The sequence below is a fragment of the Chenopodium album genome, chromosome 17 (assembly GCF_948465745.1).
Source record: "Chenopodium album chromosome 17, dcCheAlbu1.1, whole genome shotgun sequence".
Taxonomy (NCBI): domain Eukaryota; kingdom Viridiplantae; phylum Streptophyta; class Magnoliopsida; order Caryophyllales; family Amaranthaceae; genus Chenopodium; species Chenopodium album.
In genome coordinates this window covers 42,463,629-42,488,866 of record NC_137850.1, presented here as the reverse complement: position 1 = coordinate 42,488,866, position 25,238 = coordinate 42,463,629, and the positions used below count along the sequence as shown (strand labels likewise).

Sequence of the window (25,238 nt, the reverse complement as noted above, 5' to 3'; positions counted from 1 at the left end):
TAAAAGTTCTTGCGTAATTCAACCCGTTTTTTAGTGTGGAGTATGAGAATAACTTGAATAGAAAAAAAAAAAAAAAAATTAACTTTACTTCAAAATGTGGAACAAAATAGGTACTACATAATAATAATAATAATAATAAAATAAATAAAAAAGACATTTCCCAGTTTTCATTTTTCGACACCCTAAATTCCGAAGAAATAAAACAAGAACTCATTTAACCAAAAAAAAAAAAAAAAAAAAGAAAAAACACAAGAACTCATAAAAATCCCAAATGAATTTATGGCCCCCACTTTCAAGTAGTGTTGACGATCACACAGGTTCCCAGTTAATTTGTAAGTTCATTTAATTCTTCAATTACAATGCTTCAATTTCTTGTCATTAAATTTTATGGAAATCAATTTGTTAATTGTTATATTCTGGAATTTTGAATGTTTTTATTTAATTTTTTTTATTTTTTTTTATTTTTTATAGTGCGTTGTATTGATATTGTTCATCTAGTTGATTACTGATTGCCAATACTATTATCTGACGAATTTGTAGAAATTAATTGTTGGTTTGGATTTTGCCCTAAAATTTCACAATTTTTTATTTTTTATTTTGAATGATGATAATCTGTATATTGGGTGCTTATTGATTTAAATTTTATTGATGAATTATTAATAGCTTTAGCATTTGTATGATTCCCGCATTGTTGAAATGCAACTATTTTGTGCAATTTTTGCAGTGTTCAAAGCCTCAAAGGTTTTGCTGGGATTCTAGCTTAATTAGCATTTTAGTAAAGTTAGACCTTTTTGTTTATCTATATATGATGCTATTTGAAATGCCACGGTTCGTTGAACTCCCTTTATAGAAGTATATGTCCAGCTCTTGGAACTCGGCAATCGAATGTGTGATTTGTTGTTCTTAAATGTGGGATTGGAAGTGGGTTTTCGTGTGGTCGGGCTAATTTTTTTGATTTATCTGTAAAAGAATCAAATTGGCCTATATTGGGATTCTATTGAGTGTGGTTTTGAATGAAGCTTGACTGAGCCAAATGTTAGCAACTAGCCATATGGGTTTGAATCCCATTGTACTTGAATTGTTTGTATTATAGCTTTGTTTGGGCAGCTATCGCCTAAGGTGACCCGTGACCAGCAACCAAGGTATAAATATTTAGGTTTTCTTTTATTTCCTCCTTTTTATTTCGGGTGTGGGGTGGGGGAGAGGGGTGCGCGGACTAAAGAGTGAACTAAGGGGGCTTGGTTAGTCGAAATATTAATTGAGGAGGTAGTGTTTGTTTATTGTTCCAGCAAAACCCATAAATAAATTTGGACTTTAGCATAAATTGAACTTTATACAAGGGATACTGATAGAGATGTATTGCTTTTATAAAAAGTTTTCTCTAGCTAAGAAAGCCACCGTGGATGTCAAGCTTCTTGAAGGTAATTAGGAAAAGCTTTGAACTTGACATTTATTTTCCTTTTAAGCATTTGGGGGACTTTAGTTGTTGCTGTCGCATTTGCTCAAACCAGCTTGAACTATATATGCTAACATTGCATACAAGTAAAAGTAAATATAAATATTAAGCCAGTAGGGAACTCTCGAGCTGTATCAACATTTTATCCATGTTAATCTTATTTAAATATCACAAGAAGTTAAAAGGAATAATGGGTTTGTAAGTTCCTATTCTCTATGACCAATCCGATTTGGTGCTTACTGCTTTAGATTATATGTTTATATATGCTCTTCATATTCAATTTTCACTCTTGTGTTGGTTTTCTAATATTCTTATCATGTGTGATCTCCAGGGCTTGATCTCTTCTTCTTTACCCTTTGACTCCCTTTCTTACACAAGATGGAAGAAGAATCAGGTAATATTGGGCTAGTACAAGATGTTGATGTTAGTATAACTCTGGAGAGTGAGGGTAACAGGGAACAACTAGATTTCCAAAACATAGTAGCTGATGGAAGGAAAGAATTTGTTGCTCCTGCTGTTGGAATGGAATTTGAGTCATATGATGATGCATACAACTATTATAACTGTTATGCCAAGGAAGTGGGCTTTCGTGTCAGAGTGAAAAATTCATGGTTTAAACGGAATAGTAAGGAGAAATATGGTGCTGTACTTTGTTGCAGTAGCCAAGGTTTCAAAAGAATCAAAGATGTGAATCGTTTGAGGAAGGAGACCCGTACTGGGTGTCCAGCAATGATCAGAATAAGACTAGTGGACTCAAGAAGATGGAGGATTCTCGAAGCGACACTTGAACACAACCATTTATTGGGACCAAGAATGTACAAGACGATAAAGACTGTTGAGGCTGATTCGAAGAGGAAGTCTCTCTTTAACTCTAATGCAGAGGGACAGACAATTAAGCTGTACAAGGCAGTTGTCATAGACAGTAGTGATACTGGATATCTGAATACCAGTGCGAAAGAAACCCAGAGTTTCTCTAATCATCATAATCAGCTGCACCTCAAGAAAGGCGATGCACAAGCCATTTATAATTACCTCTGTCGTATGCAATTGACTAATCCAAACTTCTTTTACCTGATGGATTTTAATGATGAAGGGTGTATCAAACATGTCTTCTGGATAGATGCTAGGTCTAGGGCTGCATGTGGTTACTTTGGTGATGTCATATTCTTGGATAACTGTTACTTAGCAAACAAATATGAAATTCCCTTGGTGGTGTTTGTTGGAGTAAATCATCATGGCCAAACTGTGTTATTGGGTTGTGGTCTGCTTGCTGGAGAGACAACAGAGTCATACACCTGGTTACTAAAAACATGGCTCACATGTATGTCTGGTCACTCCCCACAAACCATAATTACAGATAGATCTCAGACTTTGCAGAGTGCAATTAGTGAGGTGTTTCCAAGATCGCTTCATCGTTATGGTATTTCACTAATAATGAGAAAAATACCTGAAAAATTGGGAGGATTGCGTAACTATGATGCAATTAGGAAAACATTTGCTAAAGCAGTCTATGAAACATTGAAGGTGGGTGAGTTTGAGGCTGCTTGGGGACAGATGGTTCAGCAACACGGAATTGCTAATCATGAGTGGCTGCGATCTTTGTATGAAGATCGTGTCCGATGGGCACCAGTCTACTTGAAAGATACCTTCTTTGCTGGTATGTCAACAGCACGGCCTGCTGATATTCTGCATCCATTTTTTGAGAAGTATGTACATAAACAAACACCCCTTAAAGAATTTTTTGACAAGTATGAGTTAGTGTTACATAAAAAGCACAAGGAAGAAACTCTTTCTGACATTGAGTCAAGAAGCTCAAGCTCTCTGTTGAAAACAAAATGCTCTTTCGAACAGCAACTTTCTAAGATCTATACAAAAGAAGTATTTCAGAAATTCCAGCTTGAGGTGGAGGAGATGTATTCCTGTTTTAGCACAACACAGCTCCATGTTGACGGTCCGTACATAATATTCTTGGTGAAAGAACGTCTTCTTGGTGAGGGCAACAGGAGAGAGATTCGAGATTATGAAGTTTATTACAATAGAGGATCAGCAGAAGTTCGATGTATCTGCAGCTGCTTTAACTTTAATGGTTACCTCTGTCGACATGCATTATGTGTCCTTAATTTTAATGGGGTAGAGGAAATACCAGCAAAATATATATTGTCAAGATGGAAAAAGGAGTATAAACGCTTGTATGTCATAGATCATGCTAACAACACTATAGATATCAATGATCGGATTCAACGGTTTAATCAGTTGTATAGAAGTGCATTACGAGTTGTAGAGGAAGGGGTTATCTCCATAGATCATTACAGTAGTGCTTCACAAGCCTTTGAGGAGTCATTGAACAGAGTCCATAATGTAGAGGAGAAACAAGAGTAGCATATGTTGTAGCTAAAGAATAATTTGTTGATAATTGTTGGTGCTGCTTGGAAATTTGTGTGCAGAAATATATTCTTTCTTCCTCCAGTGGATCTTTTTTCCAATCAATTGCGTCTTTTCTACATTTCAGCAGGAAGCAAGGTAAAGATCTGCAGGGAATGTGTCAGGGTATGACTTTGCCTGACATCATGCTTATTTACATGGTAATATACTAATATTTATGTCTATGTTGGAAGACTGAAATGATTGCTGTCCTTTCAACTTTAACACAGAATAAATTGAAATGATTATAGGGAAATTCTCATGTGATAATTAATTTATTTTTTACAGCAGGAGTAGATCTTGGTCTTCTACTTATCAATTCATCATCCTCTTCTTCAATCCTGTGAGTATCTGAGTTTTCATGTTAATGCAAAATAAGCTTTAATGCTTAATCTTTGGGGTGAAGGTTTAGTTTTTTTTGACTATTTTTATAGTATCTTAAATTTAAGGACTAAAATTAGATGTATCATGTATGTGTATAATGACCTATCTTCATGTATAGTATTTAGATTTGAGATCGTAGTTGCAAGTGTTCAGAACATGGTAATTTGACTGCAATAACCATAATACCATATCATGATGGTTTATCCTATCTGAAACTCCTGTGTGTTGTGATACATCAAAGCATACTGTTGCATAATGCTTACAATCCTGACAAATTCTTGCAGTTTTGGTAATTATAATAATATCTCGGTCAATCTCTTTGTTTCAATAGCTTTTCTACTTTTTTAATTTTACTGGCAATCTTGCATCAACTGTTGTTTATTGCTCTGCTAGATGAATATGGTATCCCCCCTTAACAGTACTGAATGTACTGGAGATGATATATTGATGAAGCTGAAGAGTTTAAGGAGAATATAGAGTGACATAATTTATTGGACAAAATGATATATCCATGAATGTGATATGGTTTGAGTCTTACATAGATGTTGCTTTTGCAATTATAATGCTGAGGAACGAGAATTGAAGCAAGGTTCCAAGCATTAATAGCCTAATTAGCCAATATACTTATAGTTCTGCAAATTGTGCATGAAGGTAAAAGAACTCATTATTGTTACCAGGTTGCATTTGCAATCTACTCGGGGTGTTTTTTTTCAAACTTACAGATAATACCATTAAATTTTGTAATGGTACCGTAAATGTCAATTTTTTTTTTTTTTTTGGGAAAAATTTGAGGCTACCAGACCATTGATGAACATTCTTTGGGAGGTCTAAACTATTGATTATAACTTTAAGGGTGGAGTGGTGAGACTAGCTGGTAAAAAGAAAAAGGTCTATAATGAAAATGGAAACTAAATTACTTGTGATATACGGAGTTTTAATTTTATTCTAAATGTTTTTTCGCTAAACTTTGAATTGTTAGCTAATCCTTATCTTTTTCATAGAAGACAAAGCAAACCTAGATCCATTTTGAGATAGCGTTTACAGAGTATAATACAATTACATAACAAGAAAATAATTAAGAAAAGGAAGTTTTGGTAGAAATCACTTTTTAAAATCAATTTTTTGTGAATAGCAACCAAATAAAAAAAAATGTTGTAGTAACTAACAACCTTAATTTTTTGTAATCAAATTTTCTTCTTCAATAAACTTATGTTTTGCGGAAACATCACCTTATAACAAAAATATTGTAATTATTTTTATTTATTTACTTTTTTTTTGAAAAAAATTATACTCCGTAAATAACTAACACCGGCTGCCGGAAAATGGATGTTGACTTAAAATTTAGGCATTGGTCGGCCACGTGCTAGTCACGTACTCAGATGTAAGACCGAACCAATCCGGACCAGACCGAAAACCGAAAATTTTAATTTCAAGAACCGAAAACCGGGCCGATTAAGCTAGGACCAAAATCGGTCCAAAAACCGGAACGGACTGTTTTGGACCGATTTTAGAATTTTATTAAAAACAATGCTAAATTTTTAATAATATTATGGAAATCTCGAAAAAAATATAGGAAAAACTTTAATTTAGCATCTTTTTTTGCATGTTAAGTACAAAAAAACTCATATAATTAAAGTTTTTAAATGTTATTAAGAATAATTTTAACCATTATCTAAAATTTTATGCATAAATTTAAGGAAAAAAATTGATCTACTTTAAAACCAATTTTTCAGGGATTTTGGACCGGATCAGATCGGACCAGACCGAAAACCGGAAAAATAAATTTTTAGACCCAGAGACCGGACCGGTTAATTCGGTCTAAGGTCAGTCCAGTCTAATCCGGGTTATTTTTTCGATCCGGGTCACATGACCTTAAAATGACCCCCAGAATTTTCCTCTCTTTTCCCTCAACTTTTCCCATTCCTCTACTCTATTCTCTCTCCTCTTTGCAATAATCTTCTCATCTTCTGTAGAAATCCCTTTTGCTTCTTTGTGCTTATTTGGCTATTTGGGCCAACTCTTGGGCATATTTGTCATAAACTAAAAAAAAAAAAAATCATACCAATGTGGTTCAATGGAACACTAAATTGCCTAAAATTCTTATTCTTTGGATTTCTAAAAAAATTGAGCTTTACATCATAAAACTAAATAAATTATCCATGAAAGTACTAATGCTAATCAAACGAAAGAATTATGCAAGATACACAGAATTACTTGTTCTAAAAAGTATTATATTACTCCTACTATCTTCAAAATTGGGGTAAAATTAGTGATCAGCAGCGAAGCCCCACACCTAGTTGCAACCAAAAGCTCTTAAAACACCTCTGAAGTTGCAAATAAATATAGAACTGCCGTATAATGACTTATTTGATTTCCATTTTTATACACATTGTGGATACATCTAATATGGATAAACTCTGCTGTGTTCCAAACTGCAACCAGTTGTTTGCACAAATCAGGGCCTCTAAAGTAACTGGCTTTAGAGAACTTTTGTGACTATCCAACTTCTTGCTTAGAGTATCAAAAACAGAATCCCCAGATATTGTAGCAAAGGGTATTGACAATATATCAGCAGCCATCTTGGAGAGAGTCGGGTATTTAATTCGGTGCAACTTCCACCATTCAAGAACGTCAAACTCTTGAGACCCTCTTGGCAATAGTGGCTCGTCTAGATATTGATCTAGTTCTGATTTTGTCTGATGATTGCTTGAAATCTCTGATATATACACATCAAAATCTGATAGCCCGTCAGGCGGAGGCAATGAATCTTCATCTTGATGGGCCTCTGCTTTAATGAATCCTTCATACCTTTGGTCTACAAAAATCGATGGCAAAGGTAAGGTCTGTGCAACATATTCAAAGTACAACTCATGTAAACCATCATCGACAGCCCTAAACCACATTTCACCTTCTTCCCCGAAAACCTTGGCAAAGCTGAACTCCACAAGCTTCAACTTATACCTAGGGTCCATAGCTACAGCCATAGCTAAGACCACACAACAATCCCTCCAATATCTGTCAAACTTTTCATACAAAGGTCTGACAAAGCTGCTGACATAGTTATCCTCGCTCAATGCCCCATGAGCCAGCTCCATCTGAATTTTACAAACTTCATGGAAAAATGCACTGGCAGTCGGATAGGATTTGGTTGTAAGTATGTCAGCGGCATCAAAGAAAAGTTTCAAATAGACACAAAGAACTTCTATACACTTCCAATCATCCATTGAAGGAGCTAGCTCATAATTAGGATCAGAAGCATCTAGACAAGAAAAAACTTCCTTCAACTCACATGCTATTGAGAGCATATGGTAAGTTGAATTCCACATCCGTTGATCATCAATGACTAAACTCTCTGTATATGGAATTTGAAGTTGTTGTCTGAGCTTATTGAACATATCTTCACGAGATTCTGAAACTTTTACATACCTCACACTGTCACGAACCTTGGCAACAGCTTCTCTCGTTGCCCCTATAGCTGCTAGTGCCATACGGCTCATGACACGGGCATAGCAGTTCGCAAGTAAATATTGACCATTTAACATGTGAGAATTCTTTATAGAAAGCAGGCCCCTAAGGTTACCAACAACAGCTTCATTAGCAAAAGACTGATCAACAGCAAGTGCAAACAACTTGCTTCCCAAACCCCACTCAGACAGACATGAAACAACAGAATGATTGAAAGCAACCTGTGAATCTGGAAATGGCACACGAACAAATCTAAGGACACGAGAATTTAATCTCCAATCAGCATCAATAAAGTGCCCGGTCAGAATAGCATAACCCAAAGTTTGGTCTGATGTCCAGAGATCCACAGTCAAGCTGACACGCCCAGGGATTTTGGCAAGAGTATCAGCAAGTGACTTCTTCTCTCTCGTATACATAGCCACAATCTCACTGTGAACAGAGTCAAAACTTACCATAGAGAAGTTAGGTTGAAGAATCTTAGCAAAGTCAACGAATCCAGGATGTTCTACCATGTTGGTTGGGTAATCATGAAGTATGATCATTCTAGCTATCTCATTAATGCAGCGTTCTTGGTCTAACGCAATGGTTACTGAACCAGGGGATGCTCTGCAGCGCTTTCTTGGAGGAGCAGTGATAGTGCTATTTTGGGAACGAGGTGTGTAGGTAATAAGTTGATTCTTTTCCTGTTTAGAGCGGTTTGCAGGACAGATACCTAAGGATATGTGTCTCTTGAGGTGGCTGGTGCCTGCTTGCTTTTTTCCAGTAATGTAAGCAAATGACTTGTTGCACTGTTTACAACAAGCCCTGGTACAACCAGGACTAACATTTTCAGTAGTGAAGTATTCCCAAACTATAGACTTCTTTCTCCTACGCTTATTTGGCTGCACTTCAGGAGTCACTACATCATTATCATTTGCTGCAGTGACGCCATCACCATTCATAATGCCATTACCATTGACATTCAAGGATCCATTTTCAATCATACCATTCATCTGCACACATTCAAGCAATTGTCCCATCAAACACTCGATTGAATCAACTTTTAAGTCCCACAGAAATAAGAGGTGCCATAGGATTTCCATCAAAGCTAACATTCTTTCAATATAAGGCCAAAGTACAAAATTCTACAGACAAATATGTACCATATAAATCAATGATGATGGTGATGATAATAATAATAAAAAATAAAAACACACATCAAGTATACTACTGTGGAAGTGTCAATAAAAAGAAGCCATTTATCAAATAATCCAGGATAATATGAAAAAACAAAACAAAAATTGCAGGAAAATTTCAATCATGCTTCATTATCAATAAAGCCTTCGACTGCTCCACATCTCAAGATTATTTACCGTTCACAATCTTGACACGACACGAAATAGCCCCTTAACTGAATTACACTAAAGTATAAAATTGAGGGCATTAATATAAATTTTAATAGAAATTAACTTTGTTATCGAAACAATGAAACCCTAAATAAAACACAACCCAATTCAACTAGCATTATCACTACACTTTCCAACTTTCAGACCTTAACTTATCAACAAATTTAACAATGGCAATAAGGCAAAAACACCCAGATAGAAATTCAGTACCCAGTTGAAAATTAACTCCTAAAATACACAAGACACAAATAAAATTATCATAACACTTACACAAAACCCCAGAACAATCAATCCCCATTAAAAAAACCCAAAATTTATAAAACCCCAGAAAAATTAGCATACACTTGATAACAAAAACGAAAATAATAAGAAGATTATACAAAAATTAAACATGAAAAAATAGAAATTTAAGGGAAACTTACAGTGAAATCGAAGGGTTGTTCCGAGTTATATTAGGGTTTAAGAAGAAGTTGCAGAGGAGGGAAGAAGGGGTTTGGGAGGAAGGAGAACTTAGTGGGCTTGAGCTTCGATAAACCCTAAATTGGACCTAGAGGCAAATTGGGGGTCCATATTTATTTAGAGTATTTATAGAAATTTATAATACTTCGAATTTTAGCCCACCTTATTGGCTACATCCTAACCGTTGATATTTTTGAGATCTCATTTTACATTGATTGGGACCGACGTTTATTAAAAATCTTAGTTTTTGAATTAGATTAATTAAATATCTATTCTAGTACTGTATAAAAAAAAAATTAAAAAAAAAAAAAGTTAGGGTGAGATTTGTGAGAGAGTCTTTATTTAATGTGATTATGTGTTTCTCACAAAAAAAAATAAAAATAAATAAATAATAATAATAATAATAATAATAATAATAATAATAATAAAAACGAAATAAATGTGATTATGTGAAAATGATAATAACAATAAGGTTACAGATTCTTAATTAAGACGAGACTATAATTAATTTATTGTAAGATGGGTCTTAAAAGTATAAATAAAATTGAAATTGTAGAAAAGGCAAGTGAAAATTAATTTATTGTAAGGTGGGTCTTAAAAGTATAAATAAAATTGAAATTGTAGAAAAGGCAAGTGAAAGTTGAAGTTATTGTAAAATAATCAAAATTTGGGACTATTAAATCGGCTAAAGTTGATATTATTAAAGTGACTAGTTTAGATCCTGTGCCATGCACGGTTACTATTAAAATTATCATTAATCAATTTGACTTAACAAAACATCTTTATATCACTAATTATTGTTTTATGAAGATTATTGTATACATTCGTGTGCAAAGCACACTCAAAAGTGTTTCTTGCTCGATGATAATTAAATGAACAATATTTATCAAATTATGTAAAAAATAATCTTGATTATATATACATTGAACCTATCCCAAGTATAAATATAAAAATCTCTGTCACTTCTCTCAATTTGACTTTTGCATAATTTAATTACATACACCACATTGACTAAAGGTTTGCGTATTTTCAGCAATTGCTTAATACAATTTTTTATTTAAATCCATATAGCATCCCGTGGAAAGGAATAATATTGTAGGAAACAATATTAATCCAAAAATACCTTAATTCATGTCCAAATATACCTTAATAAAAAAAAAGGTATTTCTAATTCCGAACTTTAATTTACTCGTATAAGATGTACTATTTTCCCAATCTATCTATGGTAAATAAAAAAATTTAGTGTATTTAGGGAAATTGGCAAGTGAAAATTACACTATAAAGTCACATTTGTTTTAATGAAATTTATTATTGATTCTTGCCATGCTTGTTAAGATGTTCATAATTTTAACAGGAAATAAACGAAAAGGAAAAAAAAGAATATATTAAAATAAGTTATTTTGACAAGAAAAATTCATATTTTTATTATAAAGTTAATTATACATAATTAGGTATATATATTTGGTCAATAATATCAATAATAAAATATTTATTGTAGTATAATATTTGTCACAAAATATGCCTAAAATCTTTTGATGATATACCTTTTTTTATTTTTAGTTATCATTATTGTATTTTAAAATATATGGAGTATATTAAATCTTTTATTTTAAGTAATTACTATAAAATGAATTGAAGATAGTCATAATTTTAGTATAAGATTTCTTTAAAAATATTTATATAAAAAAAAAAGCCTAAGGACACACCAGAAAATGACACGTGTCATCGCTGTCTGTCTTTTAATATATAGTTATTGATTTTTTTTCCTAATTTTTATTTATTGTATACAAATATATCATTACATTGATTATTTAGTCAACTCTGTAAAAGGTCAAGATTTAATACCAAATTTTAAAGGTATAAATTGAAAGATTACAATAGTTACAATAATATTATTGTATATCATTACAAAATTGTCCATAATTACGATATATAGTTGAATGGGAAAAAAAAGGTGGAAAATGGTCAATAGTGCAAATGGTGCAATATTTTTATTATGGAATTGTTATTTTTTTTTTTTTTTTTTTGGGGAGAATTATTCAACCCTTTAATTCTTACTTTCTTAAAGTTGAATATATTTGTCCAACCCTTTTATTACTTCTTTTACCAAATATATCTTGTTATATTAATAAGGAAAATTTGTCTAGGACAACCTTTTAAAAGACAGTTTTTGTCTAGGACAGCCTTTTAAAATTTTCTTGGCAAAGTCAGACCCTAATATAAATTTTTTTTGTTAATGACAACCAACCCCCATTTTCAGGCGTTAACCCACCGAAATCCGGCGTTAACTCTCACGTGACTTGCACGTGACCCTTATTTCTCCTTATTGCACCCCACCGTCATCATTGACCACCACCATCATCACCGACCACCATAAGAACCACCAACACCATGAACACATTCGAAACCAGATCGACCACCAACACCAAGGCCACCATAAACACCTTCTACATCGGACTATTACAGCACCAATCTTCTTCATCTTCTTTACCGCCGCCGCCACCACCACCATCACCAGTGACATTCTTCTTTGTCTCAATTAAGGATCTCAAATCGACACAAAAAGAGAGAGAAATGAGTGTGCAATCTTAGAAAATCGAAGAAAATCGATTAGATCTAAAGCTAGGGTTGGTATTTTTGTGGTAGATTTCGATTTGTTGTGGTCTGGTGGAGGGTGGGTGATTGTAGGGTGCGGTTTCAAGACTTTGCTGGTGGTGGGGTTTAGGGATTTCGGGATTTGCTGGTGGTGGATTTTAGGTGGTGGTGGGTTTTAGGTGGTGGTGGGGTTACTAGTTGTGGTGTTTGTGGTGGCCTGGTGGGGTGGTGGTTCGAGTGGAGTACGCATAATGGTGGTGAAGGGGTGTCAACGCTGGATTCCGGTGGATTAACGCCTGAAAGTTGGGGTTGGTCGTCGTTAACAAAAAAAAATTATAATAAGGTCTGACTTTGCCAAGAAAATTTTAAAAGGTTGTCCTAGACAAAAAATGTATTTTAAAAGGTTGTCTTAGACAAATTTTCCTATTAATAAATTAAATAATTCAAAGTATTATCATACCTTGTCAAAGGCGATCCAATAGTATTCCTTACCTACGCATAAGTCATGAAAACATGCATATAAATACACGTACATATTTACACTTCTTATCTTAAGCATTAAATCACATTCCATTCATCTGTTTTGTGCAAAAAATCCTTAGCTTGTTCTTAATTTTAATTTTTTTTCATAACAAACCAAACTTTAATTTAGGCAATTCAACAAAAATGAGTTTCTCTTATAATAAGATAATTAAATCATTGATGATCTTGATTCTGTTCTTGAGCTTCAACCTTCTTATAGAGCATGGAAATTGTAGGCCTTTAAAGGGTGATGAAAACGTTCTCTATAAGCGTGACGACAACGTTCAATGGATGAAGGAGGAGGCTAATTTTGTTTCATTGGAGGTTAAGTCTAAAGGAAACCCTTCCCCACCATCACATTCAGGTGGTCCGACTTACATCCCTAGTCCAGGAAGAAATTGAGCTTGACTATAAGCTCATGCATGTGCTGTTGAAGAAAATACTTAGTAACTAAAAGAATTAAAGAGGAAGTAATATTATTATTGGTTGAATAAGTTCTAAAAAGATTATAATGATATTTAATTAATTTAATTATTTTGATTTTTTTTAATGTACTTGTTGAGGCTTATATATAAACATGTATGTATAAACATTAAAGAATAATTTGTAGTTTGTACTTAAATTTGTATTTGTTTACATTTAACTAAACGACTAGTTTTGTTTACATACAATACAACAATTGATTTAATTATAAGTTGTAAACTTTTTATTATAAGTTGATTTAAAACGAATTTCATTAAATAAATATACTCTATGCCGTATAAGATATTTACTGAAAGTTACTCCTTCATTTTTTTAATAGTGTACGTTTCAATAATGGGACTTTTGGCACTATTTATTCGATCCACTTTGACAAATGTTTGTGAATTATAATAAGAGAAAACGTTACCTTGCATATACGATATTCGCCTTGTGTATAGATATAATAATTTTTTTCCTAAAGATCGTTTTTTAACATAAAAAACAGCTTATTAATGCATATCTTCGTAGAATATAAATTATAATATTATCCTTCATAATTAAACTAACACATTCCAATAAATTTTACTCCATAATTAAAAATACTCGTCCATGCATTTGATTAATTAAATTACATATTTTCTTACAAAATCATTAGTATATAGACAATTTTTTTAAGAATATTTTTTTTGATGTTTAGAGAGTCACAAGGGTCAAGGGCAGGGGTGAGAATCGATTCCAGCATCTCCTGAAACCGGGAGAAAAACTCTAACTACTTGAGCTATCCCTCACTCTCTATTCATAAACCTACTACAAGAATATAATTTGAGTCAAATTTGTTCGTAAACCTTTCATTATTGTTAAATAACAGAACTATGAACATGATTGTATGCTTATTTTTCCATAAGGGTTTTTAATTGACTACAATGAATTGGTGGTAATCAATACTCCCAACCTTGAGTACCTTGATTACCATGATCATTTAGCAAAATGTTACTCGATACCAACAATGCATCGTCTTGTTAAAGCAGTTCTGTGTGTAATTGAGATGTTAGATTCAAATGTGTTTGAAGTAGCTTTTCAGAAATAATTAGCCTCGTTAGACCATTGTCTTATGTTCAATATTTATCGTTGCATGGCTTCTTAGTGCCGGTATGTCTCTTATCTTTAATTTTGTCTGATGCCATTTTTCTGTACTCTTTGAATCGAATTTACCAGTTGGCTAATCTGTGGTTAACTATTCGGCCAGGGTGCTAAAAAGGTCTTAAAGGATCAACTACCCATGTTTCATAATCTTAAACATCTAGAGCTGGGTGAAATTGAAATATATTGCTAGAATAAACTGTTGTTACACTTTCTCAAGTGCTCACCTGTCTTAGAAACACTCGTTTTCAAGAGGTTGGTTTGTGATTTTAGTATTTATCTTACTTACATGGCCTGGTATTGATTACATATCTATGGGCGATCTTAAAACTCTAAGTGAAACATTTTGTTACAAAATTTTTAATTATAATTGCTGTTTATTTATAGGGACTACTCATGGATCAGTATGAGGGAACTATGGGTGATTGTATTTATGGATATATCAGAAAAAATGAACTGAAATTGGAATGAGAATTTTTTAGAACAGATCATGAAATTCCTGTATGTTGCAGATATCATCTTAGAAGAATAGTGATTAAGGAATATTTTGGAATAGAATGCGAAGTGGTGATAAGCCAGTTTTTCCCGAGACATGTATTAGTTTTGGAGGAACTAGTCATATGCTTAGCCCGAGGTAGAAATTCAATTCTATTTCAGAATTAGATGTCAGTCGAGAACACAATGAAGAATTTACCAAAAGCCTCAGTCACCTGCTGGGTTCAAGTATTATGATCACCATATTCCATGTTAACATCTATCTATTCATTATGTTGTTAGAAAAACTTCCTTTGAAATGTTTGTGCTCAATATAAGATGCTGCAAGAAGGAGTCTAACAAGGCTACATTCTGCATATTATTGATGAATTTTAGCTTAAAAAGAATAATGGAAATAGCATTTTGTTTTCCTAGGATTTTTATGTTAATAGTGAAAAAACACATTTAATAGGTTTGTTTTGCTATATGTCTGTTACAGGTTTGATGTTAGCTTAGGGATTTTCCTAGAAGGTTGGCTATGCTTTGCTCCATTTTATTGTGCTTGCTTGTGGTTTTCTGGGTTTTGTTATATGGAGTACTTGTTAGTGTTTGGTGATGCAACGACTAAAAAAAGCTAGTATAGCGTATGAATGTTCATGGAGCAAATTGACTACTAAGTATATCATTGATTGCTTTTGTTAATCTTGTTACTCTCTCCGTTCTTTACTGATTTTTTTCAATTGTATTTTCAATTAGCAATATATATAAATGTTTAAGGTTTGACCAATGAATTAGAAGAATTAAAAAAAAATGCAATTGGGAAGCCTTTAAAAAACGGATACCTCGAATATAATAAACTTCCCTATTACTTCTACCAAATTCATATTTTGCTACTAATGTGACATTGGTTGCATGCTGTGCAACAACTAGGAGATGGAGAAATCTGTGACAAAAAAGGGAAAAATGCATACGAATGTGATATCGTATTGCATTGTTTCGGTATGAAATTTCAAAATATACATTTTTTTTTGGGTGGAAACGAGGGGCAAGCCCCAAAAACAAAGAGAATTCAAAATATACATATCAATGTTCAAATAGTTTAGAAAAATATATTAAGTGAGTATAATTACGACTAAAAATCAAAAGAACTCTTAAATCGTTGAGTTGACTATGAATTACTATTGATTAAATCAATGTTCATAACCAATGCAATGTTTAAGTCCTATGACCTTATGTAATATAAGTTCGATTCTTTGTTTAAGAAAACTCAATCAAAAATAATCCGATCCTGAAAATTATAACATGACTCAACCCAAGTCTTCAGCTAAATAGCTAATGAAAGGTAGACCGTAGACCCCAATGTACAAGACAAATGCCAAAATCTACAAAAGTAGCAAACACCCCTTTCTCAATACCGACCACCTTGACACCTTGTGATAAACTACTTCCCCAAATTTCCAAAAACTGCAAATTGTCTCCTCAACTACAAAAATGGCAGTAAATAATCCATCATCACCCCTGAAAAATTGAAAGTTAGAAAGAGAGATATATTTTATAACTAGTATGAATGCTTATGGGATGGATTTTACACTGTTGGATTTCGGAATTTCTGATCATCTTATATATGAAAGATTAACTCGTGAATTTGAAGATTCTTCACCAATCGTCCAAGTACAGTCTACCTTTCGTCATGATGGTTCTTCCCCTTTGCCTTTGGGCATGGATTGGAGCTCCCCTCCTCAAAAATGGGTATGCTTTTTTTCTTTATAATTTCCCCAATTTTAATTTTTATAATTTCTGGGTTTGGGATATATAATTGATTATTAATTGGGATTTTGGATTTTGTAAGCTTGCTAGTACAATTTTAGTGGGTTTTTGATTTCTGGGTTTGGGTATTTTTGGGTTTTGTAAGCTTGCTAGTACAATTTTAGTGGGTATTTGATTTCTGGGTTTTAGTGATTTTTTACACCCCCCCCCCCCCCCCCTCCTCTTTTAATACTATAATTGCATGATTTTAGTTAATTTGATGTTGGAAATTTGATTTTCTGTGAATGATGATGATGGCTATGAAGCTCATGACTCTTGAAAGAGCGGGGAGGGGAGGTAATTGTTTGGTTTTACTAGATATATACTGCAAGTTGGAAAGTGTATAAGGAATGTGACATAATGTGGGGGATGAATTGGTTATAATTGAATACTATGTAATTGTATTGAATGATGTTGATCTGAGGTCAAGGATTTGATGAATTAAAGTGGCCCTCTTTTTGCATTAGCGATTGTTTTATAGATGACTAGAGAGACTGGTTGAATTAGAGAATTAGCAATGTGCTAAAAGTGCTTATAAGAGAGAAGGGGATAGTGATTCATAGCAGGCAAAAGATTATGGAACGCTATGTAGCTATCAGTTCTGCTGAACCAAATCAAAGGAAAATTTTATGGAATGAGAAAAGACTAGAGTAGGTACACATGGGAATATGGAATGCTCAGAGAACTATCTTGACTTGAAGTTTTGGAATGGGAATGTTAACTTGTTAAGAGTTAAGACTAGTGCTCGATATGGATATTATATGTCATTTTAAAATGAGAATGGTTAGTGAATAATGACTAGAAATTACAAATTTTCAAGGTATCACCAAGTGGATTGTTATTTAATTAATCAACTAAATTGATAGCAAGTAAACTATAGAAGAAATTCTTTTCTGGTTAATAGAAAATATTCATTTATTAAAGGAAACATTAGTGCATTTATATTTCAAGTAAAGATGAGTTTTTGAAATTATTTGATTTGTCTGCAGGATGGACGTCACACTGTTTGGCCTCATGATCCTCCCACTGGATGGAGTTATTGCATCACTATTCCTTCTTGGACAACTCTTTCGGATCCAAGAGGCACTGGTCCAGTTGTGGTAAAAGTTACATATTTTTTTAACATGATTTGCCACTTCAACTTATTATGAAAAAAGAAAGGCAATAGCCCATTTGTATGTGGTGTTTGTGTCATGTTGTAATTGCATGAAATCCATCCCAGTCAAAACAACAGCTTTAATTCCATAAATTAGTTGACCATAAAAACTTTCTTTTATCTTACGTTACATATTTGCTAATTCATTGTATTCACCATTGCAATCAGACAATTTCATCAGATATCATGGATTTGTTTTCTATGAGGAATCACTTGTTATTTAACTCAAAAATGTCTTTGATCAAATTTTTTTTGTTTTCCTGGGAAGTCATAGGAAGGCCTGACAGATGGAAGTAAAATTGTATGCAGCGTATACCCCTTTCCTTATGATTTAACTTATGTATATTTTTGAAACATGTAATTTTCCTGCTGAAGATGGGTTAAAGACCTTTACATTGTTCAGTTTGAGATTGTAGTGAAAGAAATCACCACAGTTTATTTTTGAATAGTATTTCCAGCTTACGCAGCCTCCCGCCCTCCCCCTGTCTTTTTAATTGGGTTACATTCATAGTTTCTACTTGTTTTGGCTGTTGGGTACTCTATTCTCACTGCTATAAGCAGCAGTATTACAGGGTCCAAGTTGGCATACAGACACCAGAAGCAATCACGAGCACTCGTGGAATATTGCGTAGATTTAGTGATTTTTTGAAGTTGTTTTCAGAGGTTAGCCCTTTTTTTTAATTTTTGTAAATTTTTTTATCAGGGTGCTTATTTTCTATCTATACCCTGTAATTGTTGGTGGTGCAATATTCTTAGAAAGCTTGTGCATAGAATATCTAAGAGATCTTTTGCTAATTTGCTACTGCTTGGCTGCTTGCAGTTATTATTAATATAGCTCAATTTTTTTGCAGCTCCAAAAGCTATTTCCCAAGAAATTTCTGCCTGCTCCTCCTCCGAGGAAGCTGATGGGAGCTCAAAGCAGGAGTTTGATTGAAGAGGTGAGAATAATGCTCCTTTTGATGAATTCTGAAAAGCTTCGAATTTTTAATTATCTATAATGAACTTATTCACTAAGCTCTCCAATTACCAAATGGTACTTGCTAAATGATCTAATTGAAAGAGTCTCAATTTTGCATTTTTAATTATAGGGAACCGGACTAGCTGGACAGCTGGTTATGCTCTTCCTTTATTATGTTTAAGTGTCTCTTCCAGTAGTGTGTGTGGTGATTAAGAGATTTTTTGCTGTCTAAAGTGCAGCTGTGGGTTCTGGTTGTCTTTAGTAGTGAAATTTCTCATCTAGGTTTTTGATGATCCACCACAATATCCCCAGCCTTTAAAAAGTTATTTCTCTTCTGGTTTTGAATTTTGATTTATAATGATGGTGACTGATCTTTATTATGCCTCTATCTGTATCGCGGGTTACCTGAGGTACAAGAGGAGAGGAAAAGAGACATACTAAGTATATATTATGGTGATCTGATTCTATATGCACTTTGAGAACCCTACCTTTGGACTCAAATATTTAACAAAATTAATATTTAGTTGTTTGTTATTCGGCTTCTTTATTAAGAATAGGTTATGGGTTAGGAGATATCTTTGTGCTTGGCAATTTTCAATCCATATCTTTATACCATTTGGACTTGTGATTTTAATTGCCACCTCCAGTCTGCAAAATGACTTTTATTAGGTCTGTTCTTTTTGTCAGTTTTCTGTTGTAGCCTAGGTGTGTGAATTGGATGGGTTGGATTGGGCCTTGCCAATCCTGAATCTAGTCCAAAATGATTTTAGTCAGATAGAAGCTGCCTTTATATCCATTTTTAAGGGGAATTTGTATCCAAAAATTTGAAGAGTCTTGTTTCAATAAGTGTGCATTGATCCAAATCCATTCCTATCTGATCTTAATGTCATGTTTACATAGTAATTATGTCTTTCAGATCCAATAATCATTTAATGAATTTAACCCATTATTAGATGGTCATGGATGCACGAGACTACGAGAGATAAATTATTAATTAGTTCATGCAGCCAACCCACCCTTTGACTATAAGTCTTTGGTTTTGTTATAGTAAACCCTTAAATATGTTTGAAAATTAGAAACTTTAGAGAAAAAGAAAAAAAAAAACCAATTAAATCACATATCACAGAAATAAGACAGTTTTCTCATAAGAGCTTTTAATGCAATTGATAGTGCATGTCCTTAGTGGTCAACCTAAGATAAATTCAGAGAGACAATAGGCATATAACGGGTTTGAAAAAATATTTACTGAGAAATAGAGAGAAGCATAAGATTCGAGAAAGAGAGAGAAATATGAAATATGAGAGGGAGAGATAAAAAGAGATTGCATATACTGGCAGTGTTCCTATGAATGGGGGATGGTAGTCCTCAATTAATGAAGGATATGAAATGGAAAGGGAAAAGAAAAAGTTTTTTATAATGGTGGATGTTATATTCAGATTATATATACTGTTTACTTTCTTTGTGCTCCAAGAATTGTAATATTGGTCCAGTTAAAAAATATGTTCTGAAATAGGATTTTCTACAGAGTATGCACGCTGTTTATAATCAAGTACAATCGATGTTATTGGGGGGAAATGTTACAGCAATAGAGGATTTTGTAATGCAGCTGAGTATTTGGTGAGCTTTGTCAAATGAGTTACGAGCTTCTAAAATCGAATCATTCATTTATTGAATCGAGCTTGAATTGTCAAAGCTCACTTGTGCTGAGGTTTTACCCAATCATGCTCTAGTAGCTTGCAAGTTGTTTCCTCTCATTAGCACACCCTTACTTGAGACTGTTCATTCTTATTTAAAGTATTAAGCAGAAAAGAGGGCAAGATGGCTGGGTAGTACCAACTTGGTGCATCGTGTATTGTTTAAGTTGCAATGTCTTAACATACTTTAGTAACACCAGGGCTTTCGTATGGATAAAGTCAATGTGATCTTAAATCCAATTAATCCTGTCTAACAGTTGAATGAACTTTTAGGTATTTGTTCTTGTGCTCCAGAAGAGTAGCTTCTATAGGCTTACCTAATTTTGTCAACTTCTGTTAAAGTGGTTACATCTTCATGCCTAGACCACTATGATCTTCTCAATGATATGCACTTATATCTTGTCGGATTCAGACTTTGTAATAATTTCTAAAAACTTACATGGAAACATTATAAATTGATGTGCTAGTAATTTGCAACTGTCTCTGTCACACAGAGAAGAAGTTCTTTGGAAGGTTGGATGGATAAGCTTTTATCAAATATTGATGTGTCAAGGAGTGCACCTGTGGCAATATTTCTGGAGTTGGAAGCTGCTGTCAGGTCATGTAAGTATTTTCCTGATAAGCTTAATATCTTTGGTTGTTTTTGTCTTGTATTCTTTTATTAATCAGCTTTTCTGAAAGCACGGGAGTTGGAACCACCTTAGCAATGTCTCCATCTGACAACAGTTTAAGTTGAATGAAGTGATTTGATTTATATTTTATTCAAATTATATCAGCATTCAATGAATTATCTGGTGATGGAGTCTCATCAGTCGCCAAGTATCAGCCAAATTCTAAGGTCTCCATGACTGGCAGTGTTTCATCAGTCGCATCAGACTACGGTGATAGCACTAGTTATAATAAATCGGACATTGAAACACCTGGGCATGGAGGTCATGCTGGGTTTAACGAGGAAAAGTCTGCATCAGATATTGATTTAACTGGTGGAGCAGAAACTGCTGGTGCTAGCGTCAAATATAACAGGGCTAATAGTGATAGGAAGAAGGATAAATCTTATGAAGATACCTTTGGAAATACATCTCGTGATGAGGATGGAAAGGAGATTCTATCTGAAGGAGAGGACAAGGTGATGGGCCATTTGACAAGTTGTATGTCAACCGATAGTACTGGAAGTGATCTAACCTCTTTAAAAGCTAGTGACTGGGGAACATCAAGATTTCACGATGAAGGTGGACCCAACTCCCCTGTGGAAGCTGAAGGTCCAATAGATGATGATCTACAATCTCCTAGCAATTTATTGGTGGCTCTTCCATCAGATCAACGCCATAAATTCAGTAGGGTTCTCGTTACCATGCAAAGACGGCTGGCTACTGCTAAAGCAGATATGGAGGACCTAGTTGCTAGGCTGAATCAAGAGCTTGCAGTGAGACAATACCTTACAACAAAGGTACCTTTCTGTATCCAGATTAATCTTGTTTATCCTGTCTGTATTTGTTTAAGTATGCTGCATACAGCACCAAATGGTGGTTCTTGCTCTTACTTGTTCTTGATACTTTTGACGGTGGTGGTAGTTGCCCCCATCACATTGTAATATTACCCTCCTAGATCTGTTTGTACTCTAGAATTTGCTGGTTTGCACATCCTACTCTTTGCCTTCCTTCTAGCTTTGGCCTGAGTGCTAAGTGGTTTGTTGTAGATTTATTGATTGTCTTGTTGTTTGTATATGAGTTGTCCTAGCTTGAATTGGCAGGATAGTCGTTTTCGACATTGTTTCTACCTGATACGATGGAGCCACTATATTATGATGTTTGTTCTTCATAATAAAGTCTCGTTGTTTATTTATCTCATGTAACCAAGACGTTTAGAAAAGTCTTATGTGATCTTGAAGCTTGTATGCTATTCAAATTCCCAGTTATCTGTAGAAGACAAGGTTCTATCAATGCAGTCAAAGAATTATAAATCAATTTCTGGAAATTGTAACAAAATTGCACTCAATGTTAAAAGCACAAAATCATAGGGTTGCCAATGAAAACTCCCCTTTTTTAGTTTAATGACCTGTCCCATCCCATGAAGTCATGAACCTTCCATGCATTATGCCAAGTACTGTATTTAATCATTGGCATATGAGATTGTAACTTTATATGCTCTTCCCAGCTCACAGATTTGGAAGTGGATCTAGAAACTACTAAAGAGAATACGAAAGACAATCTTCAACAAGCTTTTTCAGCTGAAAAGGAGAGGTATACTCAAATGCAATGGGATATGGAGGAACTTCGGAAGAAATGTCTAGAAATGGAAATGAAATTGAAAGCTGAACAGGTTTAAAATTGTACACCTATTGTAAGCAATTCTTTATGCATCCTAGAATGGTTTATGGTTCTTATAATGACATCATGATGTTATGTTTCAGGATGAAAAGATGTGTTTGGCCTCAGAAAATTCAGCTATTATCCAGGAGAATGAATTGCTGAAACAGAAATTAGACGTGTCTAGGGATCAACTTGAAAGCTCACAGAAACATCATGATGAGTCTGAAACAAAATCAAAAACAGATTTGAAAGTTCTTGTTAAAGAGGTTAAGTCCCTTCGAAGTTCACAATCAGATTTGAAGCAGGAGCTGAGCAACTTAACAAAAGAAAAGCTAGAATTGGAGGTAATTTTTCATTCCAAGCTTAGTATTCCTTTTATTTTAAATGATTGATTGATTGGTATTTAGATGATTGCTCCAAGTTGGTTACATTTTTATGAATCATATCTCCATTAATCATGTATTCTTCATTTGGGCATTCCGCTATCATCTATTTGAATTGTTTAATTATGCTTTCATGCAAACTTTTTAACTTCTCTGGCTTTCATTATAGTAAAATATTTAATCTAATTTCTTTTCTAGATGGGTTAAAAGACATTAATAAGTGAAGTTCAACCATGGACTCTTAGTTCTCCATAGGATGTAATGAGCTGTTGTTTACTGCTTACTTATGCAAATAACAGTAAAACTATAGAGAAAAATCGATTCTTTGAGTCATGTAGATAATCTGATTTTTGTAAGTTGCAAGAATAGGAAAGATGGAAGCTTTACTAACAAATGATAATGGTAAAAGGGTTACAAACGATACGCTAATAGCTTAAGGCTATCAATCTTCGAAAGTGAGTTTAGCTCACAACTCTCCAAAATGGCTTTAGGCCATACCTCTCCAAAAGGTTCATACCAAATTTCTGCCTACCACTTCTTTCTCTCCTTTCCCTATTTATACTAAGGCTAACAACTACAAACCTAATAATACTAGACTTCCCATATTACCCATACTACATTTGATAACTACTAACATACTAAACTACCCATAATACCCTCCCCTAAGTCAGTTCATTACACAGGATCCTTTCAACTAAAATGTGCTAGCCAGTCGTGCAAACTATTTCTTTTCTGATAGAATTTTTGAGTATGTATTAATTTTTGGGTGTGCTTAGTGTTCTAACTTATTCTAGTATTATCTGATATCAGAGAGATCTCCAAAACGAGAAGCAAAAAAGTGTATATGCTAGTTCTGTTAATGAGAAGTTGCTGCATGAATGTTCAATTCTTCAAAAACGGCTTGAAGAATCCAGTGTAAACTTCCTGGTTGAAGAGGAAGACAAATTAGTGCTGGATACTTCACCATCAGACGCTAGTGATCTTCTTACCACATCTGATAATCGAATTGGTCTTCTTCTGGCTGAGGTACAATGCCTTTTCATGTTTACTTCATTTTCTGTGTTATCTTAATTAAGGTGATCGTTAACACCACCTTCCCTAGGGAACCATTGCTAATCTGCAAAAAATCATAAGCATGCATGGATTTGTTTAGCTTAGAGCAGTAGGATGAATTGTTGCTTTAATCGCTATTGGAAGAACCTATGGTGGTTGTGATATAATTTGAAGTCCCAAAATGCGTGTGCTGAGTTTTTTCCAAGTGATGATTATAATTTATTAGTGGATTGGAAGCCCCAGCACTTCAAAACAGATGAAAATTAATATATACACCCGGGTGCAAAGATTTACCTAGGTTATTTTTTGCTCATTTGATGATTCAAACCATCCTTTAATATAATCATCAAAATTAAGCAAAAGATACCTTGGGTGCACCGTGCTCCGTAAACCCGGGTGTATATAACAACTTAACTAGTAAATGAAATACCCTGTTCGCAAAAACAATCAAATTTTTCAGAAGTGGAATTTGTTTCATGATAGTATGTCATCAACTAATGCAATACATGCTACTCCATATCTTGTATGGTTGTATATCCTCGTGTTATGTGCCAGTGCTAATATCTGGATTCTCTACTGTAAATCTGTAATCTCTATACTTTTCCCTTCGCCTTCTATAGTCTCTACCTTCTAAGCCTTGTGCTGTTGTATTTAGTGCCTTCATATCAATATGAATCATAATTGTGACAGGCACAGCTGCTTGCACAAGATGTTGAATATTCAGCCGACAGATCAAATAGTACAACAGTAGATGAACTACGGAAAATGGTTACAGAGCTCTTCGTTGATAATGCCACAAGAAGGAAACAAATAAATTCTCTAATCCGCTGTGCTCTTAAGACACTTGACTTGTCAGATGAAGGTAAAGAGGTGCCCTCAAAACAAACGGTCTTGGGAAAGTTCTTGTGAAAGTTAGACAAGACATGAAGACAATTGATGTACAGATAAATTACATGTAAGACTTCATTGACTGAATGATCTAATGTTTGGAATGAAAGACTGAGCTTGGCTCAATTTTCAATCTCTTATATTGTAATATTTTTGAGAGGATATCTGATGCTCATTTCATCTCCAATGGCCACTCTTTCCAGTGAACTTCATAGTTTTTTTTTCTTC

The 25,238-nt window shown here is 33.9% G+C and overlaps 2 protein-coding genes and 1 pseudogene across 5 annotated transcripts; 2 read left to right on the top strand and 1 right to left on the bottom strand.

Moving 5' to 3' along the window:
* Positions 1-61: 61 nt before the first annotated feature.
* On the top strand, positions 62-4,433 carry LOC145589770 (protein FAR1-RELATED SEQUENCE 6 pseudogene; annotated as a pseudogene). Of its 2 annotated transcripts, none has more exons than XR_014101811.1 (3): positions 62-332; positions 1,788-4,038; positions 4,169-4,433. The product of XR_014101811.1 is annotated as a protein FAR1-RELATED SEQUENCE 6 pseudogene, transcript variant X2 (transcript). The 2 variants fall into 2 exon arrangements; XR_014101810.1 differs by having other exon boundaries at positions 4,166-4,433.
* A 1,947-nt stretch (positions 4,434-6,380) lies between these two features.
* Positions 6,381-9,723, bottom strand: LOC145588051 (zinc finger BED domain-containing protein DAYSLEEPER-like). Its single transcript, XM_081644688.1, has 2 exons — positions 9,534-9,723; positions 6,381-8,718 (listed from the first exon to the last, which is right to left on the bottom strand). Exon 2 carries the CDS (start codon positions 8,716-8,718, stop codon positions 6,625-6,627), a length of 2,094 nt encoding a protein of 697 aa, XP_081500814.1. The 5' UTR covers positions 9,534-9,723; the 3' UTR covers positions 6,381-6,624.
* A 6,414-nt stretch (positions 9,724-16,137) lies between these two features.
* Positions 16,138-25,217, top strand: LOC145589766 (PX domain-containing protein EREX-like). 2 transcript variants are annotated; one of them, XM_081646455.1, is made up of 10 exons: positions 16,138-16,512; positions 17,559-17,669; positions 18,290-18,388; positions 18,577-18,663; positions 20,872-20,980; positions 21,154-21,824; positions 22,532-22,696; positions 22,788-23,030; positions 23,880-24,095; positions 24,813-25,217. In XM_081646455.1, exons 1-10 carry the CDS (start codon positions 16,327-16,329, stop codon positions 25,029-25,031), a joined length of 2,106 nt encoding a protein of 701 aa, XP_081502581.1. In that variant the 5' UTR covers positions 16,138-16,326; the 3' UTR covers positions 25,032-25,217. The 2 variants fall into 2 exon arrangements, with proteins under 2 accessions (XP_081502581.1, XP_081502580.1); XM_081646454.1 differs by having other exon boundaries at positions 18,287-18,388.
* The last annotated feature ends 21 nt before the right edge of the window (positions 25,218-25,238 follow it).

Excerpts from the sequence above, each read along its gene's own strand:
- LOC145588051 (XM_081644688.1), bottom strand. The coding sequence starts at position 8,718 with ATGAATGGTATGATTGAAAATGGATCCTTGAATGTCAATGGTAATGGC.
- LOC145589766 (XM_081646454.1), top strand. The coding sequence starts at position 16,327 with ATGAATGCTTATGGGATGGATTTTACACTGTTGGATTTCGGAATTTCT. Across the intron at positions 18,389-18,576 it reads TTTTGAAGTTGTTTTCAGAG|CTCCAAAAGCTATTTCCCAA; the intron begins GTTAGCCCTTTT and ends ATTTTTTTGCAG. Across the intron at positions 22,697-22,787 it reads TGAAATTGAAAGCTGAACAG|GATGAAAAGATGTGTTTGGC; the intron begins GTTTAAAATTGT and ends GTTATGTTTCAG.